This window comes from Ictalurus furcatus, chromosome 9 (genome assembly GCF_023375685.1).
Source record: "Ictalurus furcatus strain D&B chromosome 9, Billie_1.0, whole genome shotgun sequence".
Classification (NCBI taxonomy): domain Eukaryota; kingdom Metazoa; phylum Chordata; class Actinopteri; order Siluriformes; family Ictaluridae; genus Ictalurus; species Ictalurus furcatus.
Window position 1 is genome coordinate 21,401,053 of NC_071263.1, and position 19,748 is coordinate 21,420,800.

The following is a 19,748-nucleotide window of genomic DNA, read 5'->3' on the forward strand; positions in this document are numbered from 1 at the left end:
ACAAGGTTACTGAGCAGTACTGACTTGGTAAACGTATAACTGTGTTGCAGTGATCAAGAATTCTGTGTTAGCAGCTATAAACTTGATTAAAGTGGTTTTCTACTGGATATCAAAAGGCTTAAATGAGGAAAATGTATGGAAAATGAGAAAGATGAGGATTGCATGGAGCACAATTAAATCCTAGGCACCTTATCATTGTGATTTATGCTAATGTGAGGCAGCTGTGCAGATCATGCTCCAAGTCATTAGATGCTTACTACTGATTGTTTATGTGAAAGAGAAATTGGCATGCTGTCATACATTGTCTATTTACATAAAGTACATTAAAACTAACTGTTTGGGTGTTTGTTAAACATTTGAGGTCATTATTTGTATATTAAATGTCAGGAATGACAGAGAAGGAGTCATGGAGCAACAGGGAGCGCTGTTGATGCCGAGGCCTAAGAATTCCAGAGCAGTTCCTTCTCAGCAGGTTTCCCCTGGAGGGCTCCATCTCAGCAAACAAGGCACTTTAATTCCCTTGTGATCTACTTTCGCCCTGTTCAATAACAAACACCTCTTTTCCGTCCTCCAAACAGACATGCCAACAACAGCAAACTTAAGCAGGAGAACCATGTGATACAATAATACAGCAATATTCAATATTCATCTCAAGAATGTACTATTTATAAAGGCGAAGGACCATAAGAGATACATAAAAGCTATCAGGCTTCGACTAAACAATCTCTAACTGTGTGGAGCAGCTGGGAGCAGCAAGTCCAAGGAGAAAAAAGTTAATATAATAAACACATACACTGATAGAAACCTCCAATGTCTAAACTGTGGACTTCCATCTCCACATGATTCAATGTGTATATGCACACGAGTCTGAGCATGTCCTACCTCATTAATGTCCTAAAACAAGACAAATAAAGGTCAGTGGAATCAGTGCTCCAGTTTGATCTCAAAAGCTCTTTTGTCTAGATGTGTATCCATGCCAAATATGTTAAACTGGTCATGTTTAAGTTAAAAAGCACACATGCTTGAAACACTGGTATTGTATGTACAGCCAAAATAGACTTTTTTAAAAAAGCAGAAAAGCAAACATGTATCACTGTCAAAACACAAGACCCACCATGATGAAATTTTCACATTCAAAATGAAAGATCTACACATTACTGTTACATAACGCGGATGAAGCTATCATATCGTAATGGTGAATCATGGAAAGACTGTTTTATTGCCAAAGAATAAACATCAGATACCACGAGTCCCTAGAGGCTGTGGAATGTTTCATTTATTTGACCTCTATCAGTTTGTTGAAAAGCTAATTTTTCTGGTTAATAGTCAACATTTCCTAGCAGATCTCTTTTCACTAGGTAGCCATATCTTTCCTTTTTAATAATTAGCGTCTTGGTAAATAAATTTAGCTTATGCCGCTGATGAAAACTCTGCTGAAACTCCTGCTGAAAACAAGCTAGATCAAACAGAATTTTGAGTCTGACACTCTTGTGGTAGACCATGTTTACAAGTTATTTTCAAGCTTCCTTATTACTTGTCTAAACTGACCAATAAATGTTGGAAAACATGGTCTACCACAGGGGTGTCAAACTAACACTCTGCCTGGGCATTATTAACATTTTTGTGTGCACTTGATGGGCCATAATAGAGGCTGTTCATTTTTTAAAAAACACATGATCATATTAGGGGCCACTGTGACTTACTGGTTAGCCTGTTTGGCTCGCATCTCTGCGGTTGGGGGTTTGTATCCCTCCTCCACCCTGTGTATGCGTGGAGTTTGCATGTTCTCCTGGTGCTTTGGGGTTTCCTCCCGGTACTCTGGTTTCCTCCCCAAGTCCAAAGACATGTGCTGTAGGCTGATTGGCATTTCCAAATTGTCTGTAGTGTGTGTGATTGGGCCTTGCGATGGGTTGGCACCCCGTCCAAGGTGTCTCACGCCTTGTGCCCTGAGTTCCCTGGGATAGGCTTCAGGCAACCCTGCAACCCTGTGTAGGATAAGCGGTATGGAAAATGTATGGAGGAATGGATGGATATTATCATATTATTTTTTTATCAATCAACACGAATAATTTAGACTCTAAAAATATTATAGGATGTCTCTAGGAAAACGACTGGCTAACAGAAACTATTTAACTATATGTACTATTAGGCCTTGATGATAACATTTATTATGTACAATCTGTTTACCAAATACCAATATCATCACATTAAGAAAGAGACTTATGGAGACGTCATCTTAGATTATCTCTTCTAAGAACATGTCTTTAGTCTCCCATATCCCTTGTTTTTCAGGATTCAGTCACTGAATTACACTAAAGGCCAATACCTGACATATTTCGGAATCTTTTTTAGTCACAGGTCTGACTTTCATCATGTGCAGCAGATTTTAACCAGAGTTTCAGCCCTGTGAGATGCAAGCCATGATTGTTGTACAGTTGTGTGGGTACTCACTGTGCTACAGGTCTGCTGTTAACTGTAGATAATGTGAAAATGTTGAGTAGTACTACAGGCCATTTCAGCATTATTATGTTTTGCAATTACACGCAAGCTGAAAGAAATGAGGCAGCGTGCCGTGTTTGCCCTGCAGGCCTCGAGTTTGACACCTGAGGGCTACCAGCTTGACCAGTTAGCCTGTGTTTTGGCAGCTGGTAACTCATCAGGGGCTAAATAAGATTTTGATATTTTTCAGAAGCCAAAATGTGTATACCCTTTAACATAATCAAATCAATCATGTGGAGAAAGTAATGGAGGATAATCCAAATTATACCATACTGCAGACATTTTTCATCACGTTCCTAATGATTGATGAATAGAAATGTTAGATCCATTCGCTAACCACAAACAAATCACATCCTTAAATGAATAAAGCAATCATTCAGCTGGACTCTAATGCAATCCATGAGCACTGCCAATGCTGAATGATAAGTACAAGTAAGGAAAGTGTTATTACTTCAGTGTTAAAACTCCAGTGTTATTGGACAACACTGTTCATTCAGTCATCTTGCATATATTATTTAAATTTTGCTTCTTAATATCTACAGACAGAACATTTCCACATAAATCACACACAGGCACAAGTCCCATGTTAGCAATGCGTGAAGTAAACACATGCAGTATTTCATGCTAAAGTGGGGATGAAGACTGTGATAATGTGAAAGTGTAATCGATTACATCTTCGCGAAAGGTTTCCGCTCTCATCTGCTGACAACACTAACTTATAATGAGCCAACTCTCACAGGGTTAGTGTTAGTTTAGTCTCTAAAGTCTGCAGTCTACATCAGTTCAGTGCAGGTCTGCTTTATGTACAGCTGCTCTTTAATGCACAGTGAGTACACTAGGAATTTTTCCTAATATCCTCCAACAGCCATATCCAGAGAGAGAAAATATTAATAGAATACAAAAAAAACATCCTCTGCTACCCAAGAGTGATTTTGAGTGATGGGTCTGAAGTCCCATTTCCTCTTAGCTAATATGTTTTATATTCCTTCCTCTTTAGTCCCAGGTTTTAACTGCTGTCCCAGCCGAAACAATGTCCGTATTATGCATGCTTTTGGGCCCAGGAAAGGAAACACAGCTAAGGACATAGATTCAAAAAAAGGCAAAAGGTAAGAGACTTTATACTTTTTGGTCCACTGATTTGACTCAAGAAGGAAAAAAACGCAAAGGGTTTGATTCAATAGAACACTTAAGATTCTGTGGCCATTGCTTTAGTCTGTACCGCTGATACTTCATCTCAATGAAGGGCCTACATTCACAGTGCAATGATCCTGTTTGGGTTTCTAATGGGTATACATGAAGTTTGACCCCTCAGTCCACTCTCTTGTGGGGGCTGGGCATTCAATCATTGTACCACTGACGAAATGAATGCAAATGAGTCCCTCCTGGGAAATTTAGTGTTGGCCGGGCTATCCATTGATATTTGTACCCCAATTAAATCTGACTACAAAGTGACTGAAAAAGAGAATGTAGTGACTGAAGGCTGAACAATGCTGTCCATTTGCATGAATGTTGTTTAAATCGTTGGAAGGAAATCAGAAGCAGGTCCTTTAACACATACACACACACACACACACACACAAAAATGAGCTGAGAAACAAATTCATAGTATCCATGGCAATGAATCCACATGTTGCCTACTTTGCAAAATATGGTAATGTATGTAAAATATCAATTTACATATATAAGAAAAAATGCAAATGTTATTCAAGGGCTTAAATCAAGAACTCAAGTACTTTTAATCAAGGGAGGGAGAAATGTGTGTGTGTGTGTGTGTGTGTGTGTGTGTGTGTTGGGGGGGGGGGGTGGAGTATAGGGAAAATACGTAATGATGGTGTGGTGTGATGCAGACCAACAAATAGCACAGTTACTGTTACCATCCTGAAGTTGATTATTTTCTAATAACATCATATGTAGTGTTTTATTCCTCTCATACCATAGCAATTTACCTACCATTACACATCAGACTTTTAATCAGTTTTATTTACATTTAATGTGTTGAACAGCCAAGAGACAAGTTGATTTCTGTTGTTACTTACATTATAGTAGTCATTCCCTCACCAGCCTCATTTTTTTCCTCTCTAGAAGTTAATAAGACAAAACAAACAAACAAACAAAAACCCCAACTTGTAATGAAATTGGAAAGCACAAAGACTCACATGGCAGAAAACATACTGACACTGGAGACTCCTTCCATTAATGTTAAATAAACATTTCCTTACAGAAAGATTCTTATCTTTGCTAAGTAACACGATGTTTGCTAATCTGTTTATTATTAGAATCATATATAGCGCTTACCATACAAGTCCCTGTGAATTAGCTGATACTATAGAAATTAACATATTAGAATGAGGGCATTAATATAAATCTGATTTCACTATAGTCAGTATAGCTGTTATAGAAAATTAATCAACACCCACTGACCAATCAGAATAGAGTATTCAACATTGCTGTTTTTTGTTTGTTTGTTTGTGTCACAATGGAGATACAACTGCAGATTAGATTTAATGAAACAGCAAACAAAGCACAAAACAGTAACTATAGACCTGGTGGCAAAACTCTAAGGCAAATAATAACCATAAACACAAAGACCATAAACACAAAAGACCACAGCAAATGACAAATACAAGACAGTACACACTGTGGCTATATATACACATAGTGCTCATTAACAAGAATGAGATTCAGCAGCAGGTGATCATGTGACACTGATGCCATGTGGTGCAGCGGCTGCTGGGAACTGTAGTCTGGAGCTCCTTCCAGCATATCCATGACAGTTTGTTTGTTTATTTTTTACATACAACACATTTATGGAGTAAATAAAATACATTTTGACACCTCCAACTTAATGACAATACTTTACTTGATTGATTCAGAGTGTAAAAAGCATAAACTAACCAGGTATATTATACAACAGGTCGGGCCCTGATCTCTAATAAAAAAGTGATGGTTTGTTAGGACGGGGTCAGATTCCGAACAATAATCTGTCTTTAAATGATACCAAAATTAAGTGACCAAAATTACAGTGGGTTACTGACCTCAGAAATCAATGGGGAAGACCCACATTCACAGATACATCAAAGGGGATGCTGTGGAGAAGGTCAGCTGCTTTACATTCCTGGATGTCCCCAATCATTGAAGAGCTCTAGTGGAAACCAGAAGGCTTGCCAGAAGGCTTTCTCTTTTTTTTCAACTGACTGCAAGCTATAACCTAAATGCCACTTTAACCAACACTTAGACTTACTGATTACAGTAAGAGGTAGGATGGTGGTACAGCAGGTATGTTGGTGTCTCACAGCTACAATGTTTGGGGTTTTGATCTTAAGCTCCAGTTAAAGTCTCACATCTTCTCCTAGTGTCTGTCTTTTCCCACCTCCCAAAAACCTGTGGATAGGTGTGTGCACACACAGGGTGCCCTACCGGCAACTCCCCATGGGATTTGACCTCATAAAGGATAACGTGTATAAAGATAAATGAACAATTCCTGTGATATACTGATATCCTTATGACTAGAAATGAACTAATATTCCATATAAAATGTATTTTTTTAAATTTGCTTGATATCAAAACATCCCTTCTGAATTGTGGCTCCTCTCAAGTTTTCTGCTTCCTCAGCTTCTGAATAGTTTTTTTTTTTTCAGTCTGTGAAGCAGCTTAAAACAATGTCTATTGTAATAAATTATATAAATATAAAACTCTATTTCAAGGAAGGAAGAGAAACCATGAACGTCTCATCAGTTTCAACAAGTGGACTTTGTCTATCCTTACAGGATGTAGGGCATTGTGGGAATGCAGCTGTTCAGCACAAGACCACAAGAACACTGCAGAGGGTGGAACTGAGGGCTCAGAACATCAATTTGAGATTTTATATACACAAGGCCTCAATATACTTATGGATCATTTGGATAGGTACTGCTTCTGGCTTTCTTTTGGGTTCTATGTACATCCTTTTCTGAAAGGGAAACTCTCTGTTATAGGGGTGACATAGCAAAGCCAGAGGGTCACTTTTCAGTCACTTTCAGAGCAGTTCATTAACTCAAAATCAGTTCAGCAAAATATTACTGTACACATATTAATAATATTCCATCCATCCATTTTCTGTAGCGCTTATCCTATACAGGGTCACGTGGAGCATGGGACTCAGGGGCACAACGCAGGGGACACCCTGTATGGGGTGCTAACCCATTGCAGGCACAGTCGCGCACACATGCACACACTATGGACAATTTAGAGATGCCAATCAGCCTACAACACATGTCTTTGGACTGGGGAGGAAACCAAAGTACCTGGACAAAACTCCTGAAGCACGAGGAGAACATGCAAACTCCCAACCCTTCAGGTGTGATGCAATTTCTGGCCGCAAAAATGTTTGAGAAACTCTACTCTACGTGCCAAAGCAAAGCTTCTAAGTGCCACTTTTTTTTCTGACTGTATTTATACACTTTCTCCATTCTTCTTTAAGTGAGTACCACAAGATTCAGAGTTTTCTAAATCGACACTTTATACTGTATACAATGCCATCAACATTCAGCAGTCATTTAGTTCTTTATTTTAAAAATATACTGGTATTGGTGTTGCATATTGGTCTAATACTGTGCTCATTTACTACCATTACATTTAATAACAACATCTAATACCGCACAATACTATGTGACATATTTATGTCACAATTAATTATGTAAATCAAATGTAAATCTAAACTGTGCTCTGTGAAAAATAAGTTAATAAGCTCTGTTAAAAATAAGTGCCATGTGTCATAAAGTGTCGGCACACAAATGTATTCGCAAGTATGGAGGAATAAATTCGAGTACGCAGGGAAACTGTTACAAGTAAAAGAGAGCAGTTGAGTTGCAAGCACTGAGACACATGCACACCCCATTGCTCATGAGTTAAGGTGCTAGTCAAAACCACAGCATTTTTAATGACCACGCTCTCTGATATTGCTTTGCAAGCTCAGTTCGACTACCCTCAAGCTCTCTATTAAAGATACTGTATAAATGCCATAATATCTTTTACAGAAAGACAATAGAGAGCATCCTGACCAGCTGTCTCACCGTTTGGTATGGGAACTGCACAGTTTCTGAACATAAGACTCTACAGTGGATTGTGAGAACAGCTAAAAACATCAGTGAGGTCTCTTTATGAACTATCGACACCTTGTACAACAACCTCCGCCAGCAAACAAAACCACCAGCATTGCAGACCCTCTCATGGACTTTTCACCCTCCTGCCATCTGGCAGAAGGTAATGGAGCATCCTTTCCATCACCACCAGTTGTCTGCAACAGTTTCTTCCCTGAGGCAGTCAGTTTACTCAACTCCTTGCAGCCTTCCAACACTCACCTGAGCTAGTTCAACACCTATTCCAGTATGCCTCAATACCACTGCACACCTGCACTTTACAATGCTGTATTAGACACTTTCTATTTATGAGAGTCTTACTGCTTCTACATTGCTGCCAATATTACTGCTACATGTATTACTGCTACACGACTCATTAGTTTACAGCTCATTGTTGTAATAGCTTTCCCATGGAACTGTGGTTCTTTGGAGTCCCAGAGCCTTTGAAATAGCTTTGTAACCCTTCCCAGACTGATGTTCAATCACCTTCTTCCTCATAATTTCTGGAATTTCTTTTCATTTTGGCATAGTGTGTTACTGGTTAAGACCTTTTAACCAACTTCATGCTGTTGAGAAAGTTCTATTTAAGTGTTGATTTGATTGAACAGCGTTTACAGTAATCAGATCTGGTTGCGTGTAGTCCAATTTGAATGCCATTATGAATGCAGTTTCATAGATTTGGGGAATTAGTAACTATGGGGGCAAATACATTTTCACACACACCCAGTTGGTATTGGATAACTTTTTTTGCTTCAATAAATAACATTATCATTTAAAAACTGTATTTTGTGTTTACTCAGTTTGCCATTGTTTTATCTTAGATTATTATTTTTTAAATTTCTGAAACAATTTAGAACAAGATATACACAAAAACAGAAGACATCAGGATACTCAGCATTATATAAGTATTTTTCAAATAATTTTTCAGAGCACTATATGTCTGAATTCTGTCTCATGATTATTGCTGTACAGTCTGTGGGAAATGAACATACAAGTTAAGAATTTCATTCTGTGCTGCACACAAATCTTGGCTTGAAAAAAAAAAGATATCTTGGGAATTATGTTTCGTCCTCTCTTAGTCTTCCTGTTGCTTATCAGCTTAAATGCTTTTGATTTTGTTGTCTGTGTGAATGTGCAGGAGTGGTCTTGCTGTCAGGCGAGGGTTTTCTAAGGACTCTTTGTGCATACAGTGTAGTGTCAGCCAAAAGGATTCTCCTGATACTCATTTTGGGTTGTTGCAGATGCTGCAATTTGTGTGAAACTGGACCAGATTAAAGCTTTGCTGCTGTAAATTATCATACTGCTGCTAGAAAATATCTTCCACAGACGTCTGCTGGTAGACAGAAGTACAGACATGTCCCTCAGCTCAATGAACAAACAACAATAAGCCATAACATACATACTACTGGAATTGATGTGGCTGCAAAGACAACAGAGAATACTGTTAGGAATGTATGTTAATCTACCATCAACACACTTCCTAGTCTTCACCAAATTTGACAGTGTGTTATGGTATATTGTATGGCTCTAATTACCCCCTCACAATACAGATGACTCGTATGATGGCTGTGTCTAACCTTGCCTAATTCTGTTTCCCATGAGAGGGGAGGTCCTTTAATCAGTGTGAGCATGTCTTATTTCTGTCTGTGTGTGGGGAGTATGGGAAGCATAGAGAAGATCAGGTACGAGTGTATGCAGAAGAGGAAGGGAAATGTCAACCTGGTGTGGTATGTATGGCAGGTCCCTCACATGCTATTAGCTTGTTTGATAGGCTTGTGCATTAAAATGAGGTTAAATCTTTACACTGAATAAACAGAGATGCATTTTTAACCTTTCATTTTGTGAAAGACAAATTGTCTATTTAAGCCATGTGACTTACTTGTATTGGGCTGAGGGGGGTTAAGATGGATATAGCTAACCAGTTATGTGCTTTTAACAAAGTGGTGCAATGTGGGGGGACATGGTGTCTTAGTGGTTAGCATGTTTGCCTCGCACCTCCGAGGTGGGGGACTCAATTCCCGCCTCTGCTCTGAGTGCACAGAGCTTGCATGTTCTCCCAGTGCTTCAGGGGTTCTCTTTGGATACTCCAGTTTCCTTCTTCTGTGGCTCAGGTGGTAGAGCGGGTTGTCCACTAATCGTAGGGTTGGCGGTTCGATTCCCGGCCCACGTGACTCCACATGCCGAAGTGTCTTTGGGCAAGACACTGAACCCCAAGTTGATCCCAATGGCAAGTTAGTGCCTTGCATGGCAGCTCTGCTACCACTGGTGTGTGAGTGTGTGTGCGAATGGGTGAATGAAGCACAGTGTAAAGAATTTTGGATAAAAGCACTATATAAGTGCAGACCATTTACCGTTTACTAAGATGTGTGTTGTAGGCTGACTGGCATCTTTAAATTATCCACAGTGTGTGTGCGATTGTGACCTGTGATGGGTTGGCACCCAGTCCAGGGTGTCCCCACCTTGTGCCGTGAGTCCCCTGGCATAGGCTCCAGGCTCCCTGCGACCCTGTGCAGGATAAGCAGTGCAGAAAATGGATGGATGGAGTTGGTGCAATGTACTATAAAAACCAATAGCATCTCCTGTAAACCTTTTACCTCTGCATGGGTTGCTTCTTGATCACTAGAATGTAACACGGGTCTACTCTCTGAATACTCATAGATTTACATATATCAGACATCTCATTTGAATGAAAACACAGTTGAGAAGAGTGTGTTAGCCCTGGTCACTCATGTCATTTCCAGAGATTCTGCACTTCTGAACTGAAGACATGCCGACTCTATGAACATACCTTTTTTTCATTTTGTCTCCATTAGTGGTTTGGAACTGATGAACTGCCTGCAGTTCTGCTGGTTACTATAATAAATACCCTTCTTAGCCCATGTGGATCTGAACTGTTAGTCCTGTCAAACATCTGATCAGCCTCCACTTTCCCTGAAGGTACAAAGATCTATTTCACTTCTAGTGATTATTAGCGGCTGGGACAATCTGCAGTTCAATGCAAAGGCATTTCTGTTGTGTGTTTGGAGAGAGTTTAATGGAATTGGACCCGATTTTTCTGAACAGTGCTGGAGAAACATGCGATGAGAAGTACAAATGTCTCCTTGCGGCTAGAGAGGGATTGGGTTGCCAATTCTCTTTGGATCATTTAAACACTTGAGGGAAAGTGGGAAAGTTTCTTCCAACGGAAGAAAACTGATGATATGGTAAAGAGGGATGAGGAAAGATGGATGCGATCTATTATATATTGCATGCTTTCCCAGAATTATATTATGCTAAGCAAGAATGTGTTGTAATTTCATGATCACATGCTACATTAACGAGCAGCTGATTTATTGTGTTTTGCCTTCGGTGTGTCAAGATAGTTGTTTCAGTGAGCAAATTGCTGTAGAAGGTGTGCATGTGTTAGATAGGAGTTTTTATGGGTTTGTAATAAATAGCTTCCTCTTCTATCATCTTGCTTGCTCATGTCTGATAGCGAAACATCTGCAGTGCCATCTCCAAGTTTTTTTTGACCAATATGTATAGGATGAGTGGCATTTGCAGAATATCTCATTTGTTCATTGGTGCAAAATTAATGGCCACTTATTATATCTCGTACATGTGCAACATTTTAAGGTGATCAGAGAGGGGTAGTGAATCCTAAAATGTAGAGTTTTAACAGTACAGGAACAGTCAGGTACAGTTGAGTGCAAAACATTGCATTCCCCATGATTTCTGTGGATGTTTTTTTGCCAGAAAAATGCCAAACGTGCAAAGAGTTTAATCTCCAAATAAAGAAAACAAATTCCAAGAGAGATGTCATGTTGGCACAGCAGGTAGTGCTGATGAATAACAACTCTCCAGGGTTTGATCGTGAGCATGTGTTATTGTCTGAGTGGAATTTTGCATGTTCTCCCTGTGCCCATGTGAGTTTTCTTTTCTCCCACCTAGACTAATTGGTGACTCTAAATTATGTGTGAATGAGTATGTGAACTTGTGTACATGATGTCTTGCCATAGACTGGCATCCCAAGCTCCTGATTCACACAATCCTAACTCAGAAAAACTGCTTAATGAAAATCATTGATTGAATGAATGGATGAAATTCCAAGAGGATAAAAAAAAACAAAAGAAATGTGTGTGTAAGTGTGTCTAAGGAACCCTTAAAACACCCTGGAGTGTAGGAACATCTGGAAGGTCTTAATGAAATGAGGGTTCTTTTGAAACTATTCACTTTAAAACAATTTCAAGGGTTCCACCTCTGAGAGAACTCCCTAAAGAATCCCTAAAAATCGTTCAGTTAACATAACACTACATTATACTATACAGTAAGTATTAAGGATCACTTCCACACTCGGAAATAATAGGTTCCATATCTAGCACACCAATAGGATTTTCAGTTTGCTTTATTTATTTATTTGCTCCTAAGGGTGTGCAAACTTTTGCACTCAACTATGCACGTCAATGCATCATGGTTATAAATGCACTTAATATGCATGGATTGGCAGAGTTGAGCATGCAGAGGAGGAGTTCCCCCAGCCTCCTAAAACCCTCCCGATGACTCGGAGCTGAGAAGGAGCAGGAGTGGGAGCAGAGCGCCATTCAAGCTCCGCACCACAGCACGGGAGCAGCAGCGGCGCCTCCGCCACGCATATCAGCACCATGAGGCGTGAACGGGCGCGTGCACAGAGACATCCCACTTCACTGAGCGCACATCAGCGTCACATGCACGCGTAGTGGATGACAAGCACGCTGCGTTTTATTTCTCTCCCTTCAACACGTTATTATTATTATTAGGCTATTATTATTATTTTAAATCTTTGTTCAGACTATGGCGCGCGGTATTTAGAAGTAGTCTACGTTACTGAAGTTTTGCGAAGTTTTTTTTTAAATATTTTTTTTATTTTTTGTCGATGCGCGTGATTTCCCTTCACTTTAAGCGCCGAACTTCAAACTCTGGACAGCGACTGCGATATTTTCGCGTCATTTCTGGAGTTTTCAATTTTCTTATATATTAAATCGAAGGTATAAAATATGGACCGCGTGTGGATTTTGCTCGTGATGTCGCTCGGCATCTCGCTCGCGCACACGCGTGACGGCTGGAGGGCTCGTGCAGGTGGCCGCGAGCGGAGAGACGCAGCCGCCGCCTCCGTGCACGCCGTGTTCGAGCAGCTGCGAGCGAGGAGCTTGAACGGAGCTCCTTCGGGTCCCATCAGGTCTCACGCACTCGACTCGGAGGAAAATCCGCCGTCAGACACCGACACCGAGCCGGCGGCTCATGAGCCGTTACAGGAGGCAGACACCGGAGAAGCCCGGGAGAAAGCCGGTAGAATTCCGAGACAAACTGGCAGGAGCGTCGCTTCTCACAGAGCGCGGAGCATCAGTAAAGCCGACACACCTGAGCGCGCGGACAGCAAACCTGATCATCCAAAACGCCTGGTCGGGTAAGATTCAGTCCTAGAACGCATTTGTACACGCACCAGGGTTCTGTAGTTTCTCTAACAGTATTCGTTTGCGTCCAGAACAGTGAAAGTTGCACTGCACTCTTAGATCATACAGCATAGTATTTACCATTCAGAAATGCTTGCATGCAGAACCCTTTTAGAAAGCTAGACCCATTTCCCATCCAAAGAACCCTTGAAGAACACTATTCAAAGAGCAGTGTTTGTGAAATGCTTGCATGCAGAACCCTTTTAGAAAGCTAGACCCATTTCCCATCCAAAGAACCCTTGAAGAACACTTTATTCAAAGAGCAGTGTTTGCGAAATGCTTGCATGCAGAACCCCTTTAGAAAGCTAGGATCATTGCCCTTCCAAAGAACCCTTGAAGAACACTTTATTCAAAGAGCGGTGTTTGCGAAATGCTTGCATGCAGAACCCCTTTAGAAAGCTAGAATCACTGCGCATCCAAAGAACCCTTGTAGAACCTTTGGATAATCTCATTGAATCATTTCTGTTTCAAGGTTCCTGGAGGCACTTTCAAGGGTTCCACCTCTGAAACAACGTCTAAAACTCTTCTAGTTAATTTAACACTACATGCTTATAAAGTATTACATTTCACCTAGCAAGTTAACTTTTTCTGTTTTTTTTTTTAAGAGACAACACTTAAAGATTCTGTGTAGGACCCTACAATAGAGGATTTCCCTTTCAGAAAAGGTTCCAAGGTAAACCCCGTTAGAAAGGTAGAAAACATTTCCCATCTAAACACCTCTTGAGGAGACCTTATTCCAAGAGTGCAGGAACCTTTGGAGGAGCTTATTGAAATTATGGTTCTTTTAGAATCTATTCATGTTTCAAGTTTCCTGGAGGCATGCTCAGGAATTCCACCACTGTGACAACCCCTAAAAATCTTCCAGGTCAATTCAACTCTAGCTTTTTCTATGTATTTCTATTTTCCTTTTCAGAAAAGGTTCCAAGTAGAACTCCTTAAGAAAACTAGAAGCACTGACCATCCTAAGAACCCTTGAAGAACCATTTTTGCAAGAGTGAATACTCTGAGTTAAATGAACACTGTTGGTGTTCATCCAAACGCTGTAGGTGCAAATCCAATGGTGTAAGAGTGAATTCAAGACAATTCAGCACTTAGTTTAGTGTTCAATTAAACACTCAAGGGTTAATTCAATTCTCTAGGTGTTACCTCAGTCATGTGGTCTTTGCTGTTTAAATACATGAATACTTTCATCTATAAATGGCTATAAACGCTGAGAATGAATGGCATGAATGGGATTCCCATCACAAGATTAGCTATAGCTACATAAATACTTAAACCTATCAATGCTGATAAATGTCTATAAATCCCTCTCACGTTAAATCCCTATTGTTCGATTCAAAAGCAAAGCCTTATTGTCAGCTTATTACAGTGCTCACAGTGTTCAACTTGATTTATATAAACACTGTAAGCGTTAATTCAACACTGGGGATTATGCTGTGCATAGACGAGGAACGACAAGAATGTGATTCTCACCACAGCAGTAGTTCAGAATGGTTCTGAAGGGAGACTGATATAGTATAAAATTCCCAAATACAAGAACTTCCCTCCCCTTAATGGATTTCCTGGGCTTTTCAGTAACACACAGGTGCTAGAAAATGTGTACCTAAAACTAATCTCTTGTTACTCACTTTAGGCTATTTGCCGTCTGCACATGACATTAAATGCTAAGTGGACATTGGGTGATGTATGAGCAATCTGATAAGCCATCTGATGAAGTGAGCAGTGGTGAAGGAATGTCTACACTGGGCCATGACTCATTTTAGGTAGACGTTAGAGGGGTAAACTTGGTGGACCTGAGGAATGTATGAGTGGGTTCTGTTTGTGCTGTTCACTTGAGATCTTCCTCCTGTTGGGATTTGCTCTATAAAAGACTTTTCATGGTAATTGCTGACAAATGAGTGTATTCATATTATTATCATTATTATTATTATTATTATGGAGGCTAATTTCCTCTTTCAGGACTCAAGCTGTTCTTGGCCCAAATGAGAGCATGCATACTCATTCTAGCCTGTTCCTGTTTGGAACTGTTATGTGTTAATCATTATTAAATCTGGTAGTAAGTGTAAAAAAGCATTTTTGTTTGATACAAACATGATGGCTGCTACTGGTATTTGATGTTAACCTCCTGGTATTTCTTTCACATGTGCCTATTATTTAGGGAGAAATCTGACTCATGTTGAAGCCATTGTGCCTGGCTATAGAGTATTCCTGGTGAAGTGTGTGTACATGTGCATATAGATAGGTGTGTGTTTGTATGCATATGTGTGTGTGTGTGTGTGTGTGTGTGTGTGTTACAGTAGATGCACACCTTCTACAGCCGTCCTACATGTGGTTTTACCTTAGACCTGGCAGCTTGTGATCAGAAACACCTGTTTCTCTGACGACCATCCTCAATGTTGAAAAGAATGTTTTTATGTTATATATATATATATTTTAAACAAAACAGACCTGTCGTTAGATTGCAAAGAAGTTCCATCTCCATTTTTCCTCTTTTAGTAAAGCCTCAGATTTTAACTCCATGTGATTTGTTGCACAAATAAAGCATTGTACAGGGAGAAGTGACAGAAATATGTGTATATAAGAATTATGGTGTTCTTTATAAATACAGCTTTTGTTGCCAAAGTCACATTCTCTGCGTGCCATATCAGGACTTGGCATGAACGCTTAAGGGCATCATATATTTTATATGGCTAATTTCTATGAGCCCATTTAATAAAAAATAGAGCTTATTAGTGTAATTGGGCCTCTGATGTATGTTTGTAAGTTGCGGTTAGAAAATAAACTTGTTCTACCCTTTCACATTTCTAAAAGTTGATATTGCTGATATTACAGTGTCATAAGTAAGGAATAAAACACAACAGGGTGGCTGTTATAGGAAAATAATAAATGATGGGGTGGTGTGATTTGACACAACGTGTAAGTTCCTGTTACCACCGCGAAATTGATTATTTTCTAATATGATATAAGTGTTTTATTTCACTTATATCACAGCAGTTTTCCAAAGATTTTTTTTTAAAAGGACATGAAACATTCTTTAAACTTGAAACTTTCTTTAAAGTTAGTTTCTGCTATCACTTACATTATACACCGAAAACAACTGGCAGGTGACATGAATAACATTGATTATCTCAGTACAATGGCACCTTTCAAGAGGTGGGATATATTAGGCAGCAAGTGAACAGTCAGTTCTCAAAGTTGATGTGTTGGAAGCAGGAAAAATTGGCAAGTGTAAGGATCTGAGCGACTTTGACAGGGGCCAAGTTGTGATGGCTAGACGACTGGGTCAGAGTATCTCCAAAACGGCAGGTCTTGTGGAGTGTTTCTGGTATGCAGTGGTTAATACCTACCAAAAGTGGTCCAATTAAGGACAACCACTGAAGCGGTGACAGGGTCATGGGCACCCAAGGCTCATTTATGCGCATGGTGAGTGAATGATCTGGTCCGAGTGAGTGATCTGGTCCGATCCCACAGAAGAACAGCTGTAGCACAAATTACTGAAAAGTTAATGCTGGCTATGATAAAGAGGTGTCGGAACCTACAGTACATCACAACTTGCTGTGTATGGCGCTGCAGACCGGTCAGAGTGCCCACGCTTACCCCTGTCCACCGCCGAAAATGCCTACTATGGTCACGTGAGCATCAGAACCTGGAGCAATGGAAAAAGGTAGCCTAGTCTGATGAGTCTTGTTTTCTTTTACATCATGTGGATGTCTGGGTGCATGTATACCACTTACCTGGGGAAGAGATGGCACCAGGATGCATTATTGGAAGAAGTCAAGCAGTGTGATGCTCTCGGTAATGTACTGGTTAATGTACTCCTACCTAAATATTGTTGCAGATCAAGTACACTCCTACATGGTTCTATTCAATTCAATTCAATTCAATTTTATTTGTGTAGCACTTTTTACAATGGTCATTGTCTCAAAGCAGCTTTACAGAAACATATAAACACAGGATACAGATTTTGTGTGTGAATTTATCCCTATTGAGCAAGCCAGTGGCGCTGGTGGTGACAGTGGCAAGGAAAAACTCCCTAAGATGTTAAGAGGAAGAAACCTTGAGAGGAACCAGACACAGAAGGGAACCCATCCTCATCTGGGTAACAACGGATAGTGTAAAAGTAAAGGAAAGTTCATTATGGTTCTGCAGCTAAAGTCTTGGTGCCAGATACCACAGCACAACTTTCTAGAGTCTGTGAATGGTTAGGGTGATGGTGATGGGTGTGGTCAATGGATGTGGTGTCTCTCACACAGCTTGAAGGAATCCATATGACTTTTGTGTGACATCATGTTGATGTTGTAGCATAACTATGCAGCACACTTTACTTCCCAATGCCTTTGGTTTCTCATTTCCGGTATCATGTTCATTGGAGCTTTGTGTTTGGTGTCAGTTAACCACTGATTCCGTCATCCAGCTCATCACTCTGCGTGATGAAAATACCTCATACGCTGATGTGATCTTTGCCTCTATATATTTACTGTCATGTCTCAGTTTTCATCCGCACAAAAGACAAGATGGCTTTACAATTTTTTAAAAGCCTACCATTGATGCTTTATCCAGGGAACAGATTTAGTCTGTTTCTCAAAATAACACTAAACTTCTATTCAAGGATTTCCCCCCCTGAGTATTAAAGTTTCCTTTGTGTAATTGCAAGCTTGAATTTCAGCCTGTGGTATGAAAAAAATAAAGAGGACATAATGAAACCAGTGTCATACATTATTGCTTACATGTTTTTTTTTTTACCTTTTGCCTTTTCTTGTTCAATAATCTATCATTTCATTATTAATCTCCAGTAACTAGTGTGAGCATGTTTTGATGACACATTTACTGTAAAGCTTTTCACTGTTCTCTGACTCATTCTTGTTGGTATGATACATGTTATTGCTCAATAGGTCATGATGTCATTTCAGTCTATCTAAACCACATACACCATTACCTATAGGTCAAATGTGTATAATAAACTTCCATATCATCATCGCAAAACATGCAGTGAGTAGAGAGAGAGGCAGCTTTTTAAAGCTTTTGGAGCCTTTATTGAGGTTAATCAAAGAATCATACTTAGGGGCCATAGCAATGGACAGAAAACTTGTGAAAAATGCCAAACAAGAATAATTCATAATCAATGTCAAAAGAGTCAAGAGTTGACAGGAGTCGATAAAACAGAACGAAGACATAATAGACGAAGATGCAGAAAACATACTAAAGAAAAATATAAGACACAATGATACATTGATACAACAGGGTATACATAGACAAACTAACGAAAGAGTAACACAGATCAGGTGAACACAATCAGGTAACAAACCAATGACAGTACCAGGACAAAAAACTAAACAAAACATGAGTGCATTGCATTGATTGCCATGGGAATGGTGAGGCAAAGAGGGACATAATGACATACAGTGAGTGTCAAGATTTCCCCTCATGCTAGCACTGTAGCACGCAGCACGCTCTGAAACCCAAAGCGCTAGCACACACTTCCGGGTTTTCAGTGACATTGACTTTGTTTTCTTTTGACGCGTGTGTTTTGTTATGGTTTATGTCCTGTCTCCACCCCTGTATTGCCATTGGTTGTTTCCCGTATGTGTCATCATTGTTCTCAGCTGTTGTGTTTCGCCCCTGATTATGTTTAGTATTTAAACCCCTCTTGTCTCATTGTTTGTCACGAAGTATTACGAGTGTTTTCTAATACCAAACCTTTGTTCCTCGTTTCTGTGCTATAGATGTGATCCTGTTCTCGTCCTAGTTATTTGATTCTTGTGTAGCCTAGTTTATGCCCATTTGCTGATCGCCTGACCTTTTGCCTGTTTTGACCACGATATTGATCCACATTTTGCATTTGTCTGCCTGTCTTCTCATGAAACTGCCTTACCTGCACTTGCATCCGTCCTAACCTCCATTACATGATTTATGTGACAGCGAGGTCCAAAAATCTCAGGAGACCATTAGTGAAAATGCTACTGTTTTGCATTTTCTTCTAATTTAATACGGCAATTTTCATGACAAGTTATATTACTGACAACAACTTGAGTGAAAAGTAGAATCTTTGAAATATTTACATGAAATAAACATATTTAGTATTTGGTATGTCTCCTTTTGCACTCAAGCTGGCATGGACTCCACAAGTTTGTGCCAAATCTGATGATCCATTTTAGATCAAATCGTGTCAGAGTGTTGTCTGAACACATGCTTCAATAGAAGAGACTAGGCATGAGGAAAATCTGACCTTTTCTTCAAAGCAGGTAACATGGTCAATATCACTCATATGCTTAGATTTAAACAGAGATCTAGAAATGGTGCGGAATCTTAAGTATTAAATATTCCAGATATTAAAAATTTACTTCCTTTGCTTTAAATATTTAAAAATTCCAGAACTTTGTTTATTCCCAATTAAAAAAAAAAACCCCACAGATTTTCAATGTGGTCTCAGACTTGTGGACCCCACTGTAAGTCCAGACAATTTCAAATCAATACCAACACAATTATAACATTCCAGCGAAACTTCACAGTCTCTGTCTACAAGTCTACAAGCCCTGGGTGATTTTCATACCCAGTGGTCGTTATCTTCTGCCAAAATTTCAGATACTCTCAGTATTTATTTTCACACAGATCCCAGTGTATAACACAGAGTCTGCTAGTGTGGAACCACAGCACTGGCTAGAGT

The 19,748-nt window shown here is 39.7% G+C and overlaps 1 protein-coding gene across 1 annotated transcript in view; it reads left to right on the forward strand.

Moving 5' to 3' along the window:
• Window positions 1–12,154: 12,154 nt before the first annotated feature.
• Window positions 12,155–19,748, forward strand: part of LOC128613023 (latent-transforming growth factor beta-binding protein 2) — a 122,379-nt gene continuing 114,785 nt past the window's right edge. Inside the window, exon 1 of the mRNA XM_053633555.1 lies at window positions 12,155–13,038. Within this exon, the coding sequence (XP_053489530.1) occupies window positions 12,629–13,038 (410 nt within the window). The 5' untranslated portion in view covers window positions 12,155–12,628. The remainder of the gene's footprint in view (window positions 13,039–19,748) is intronic.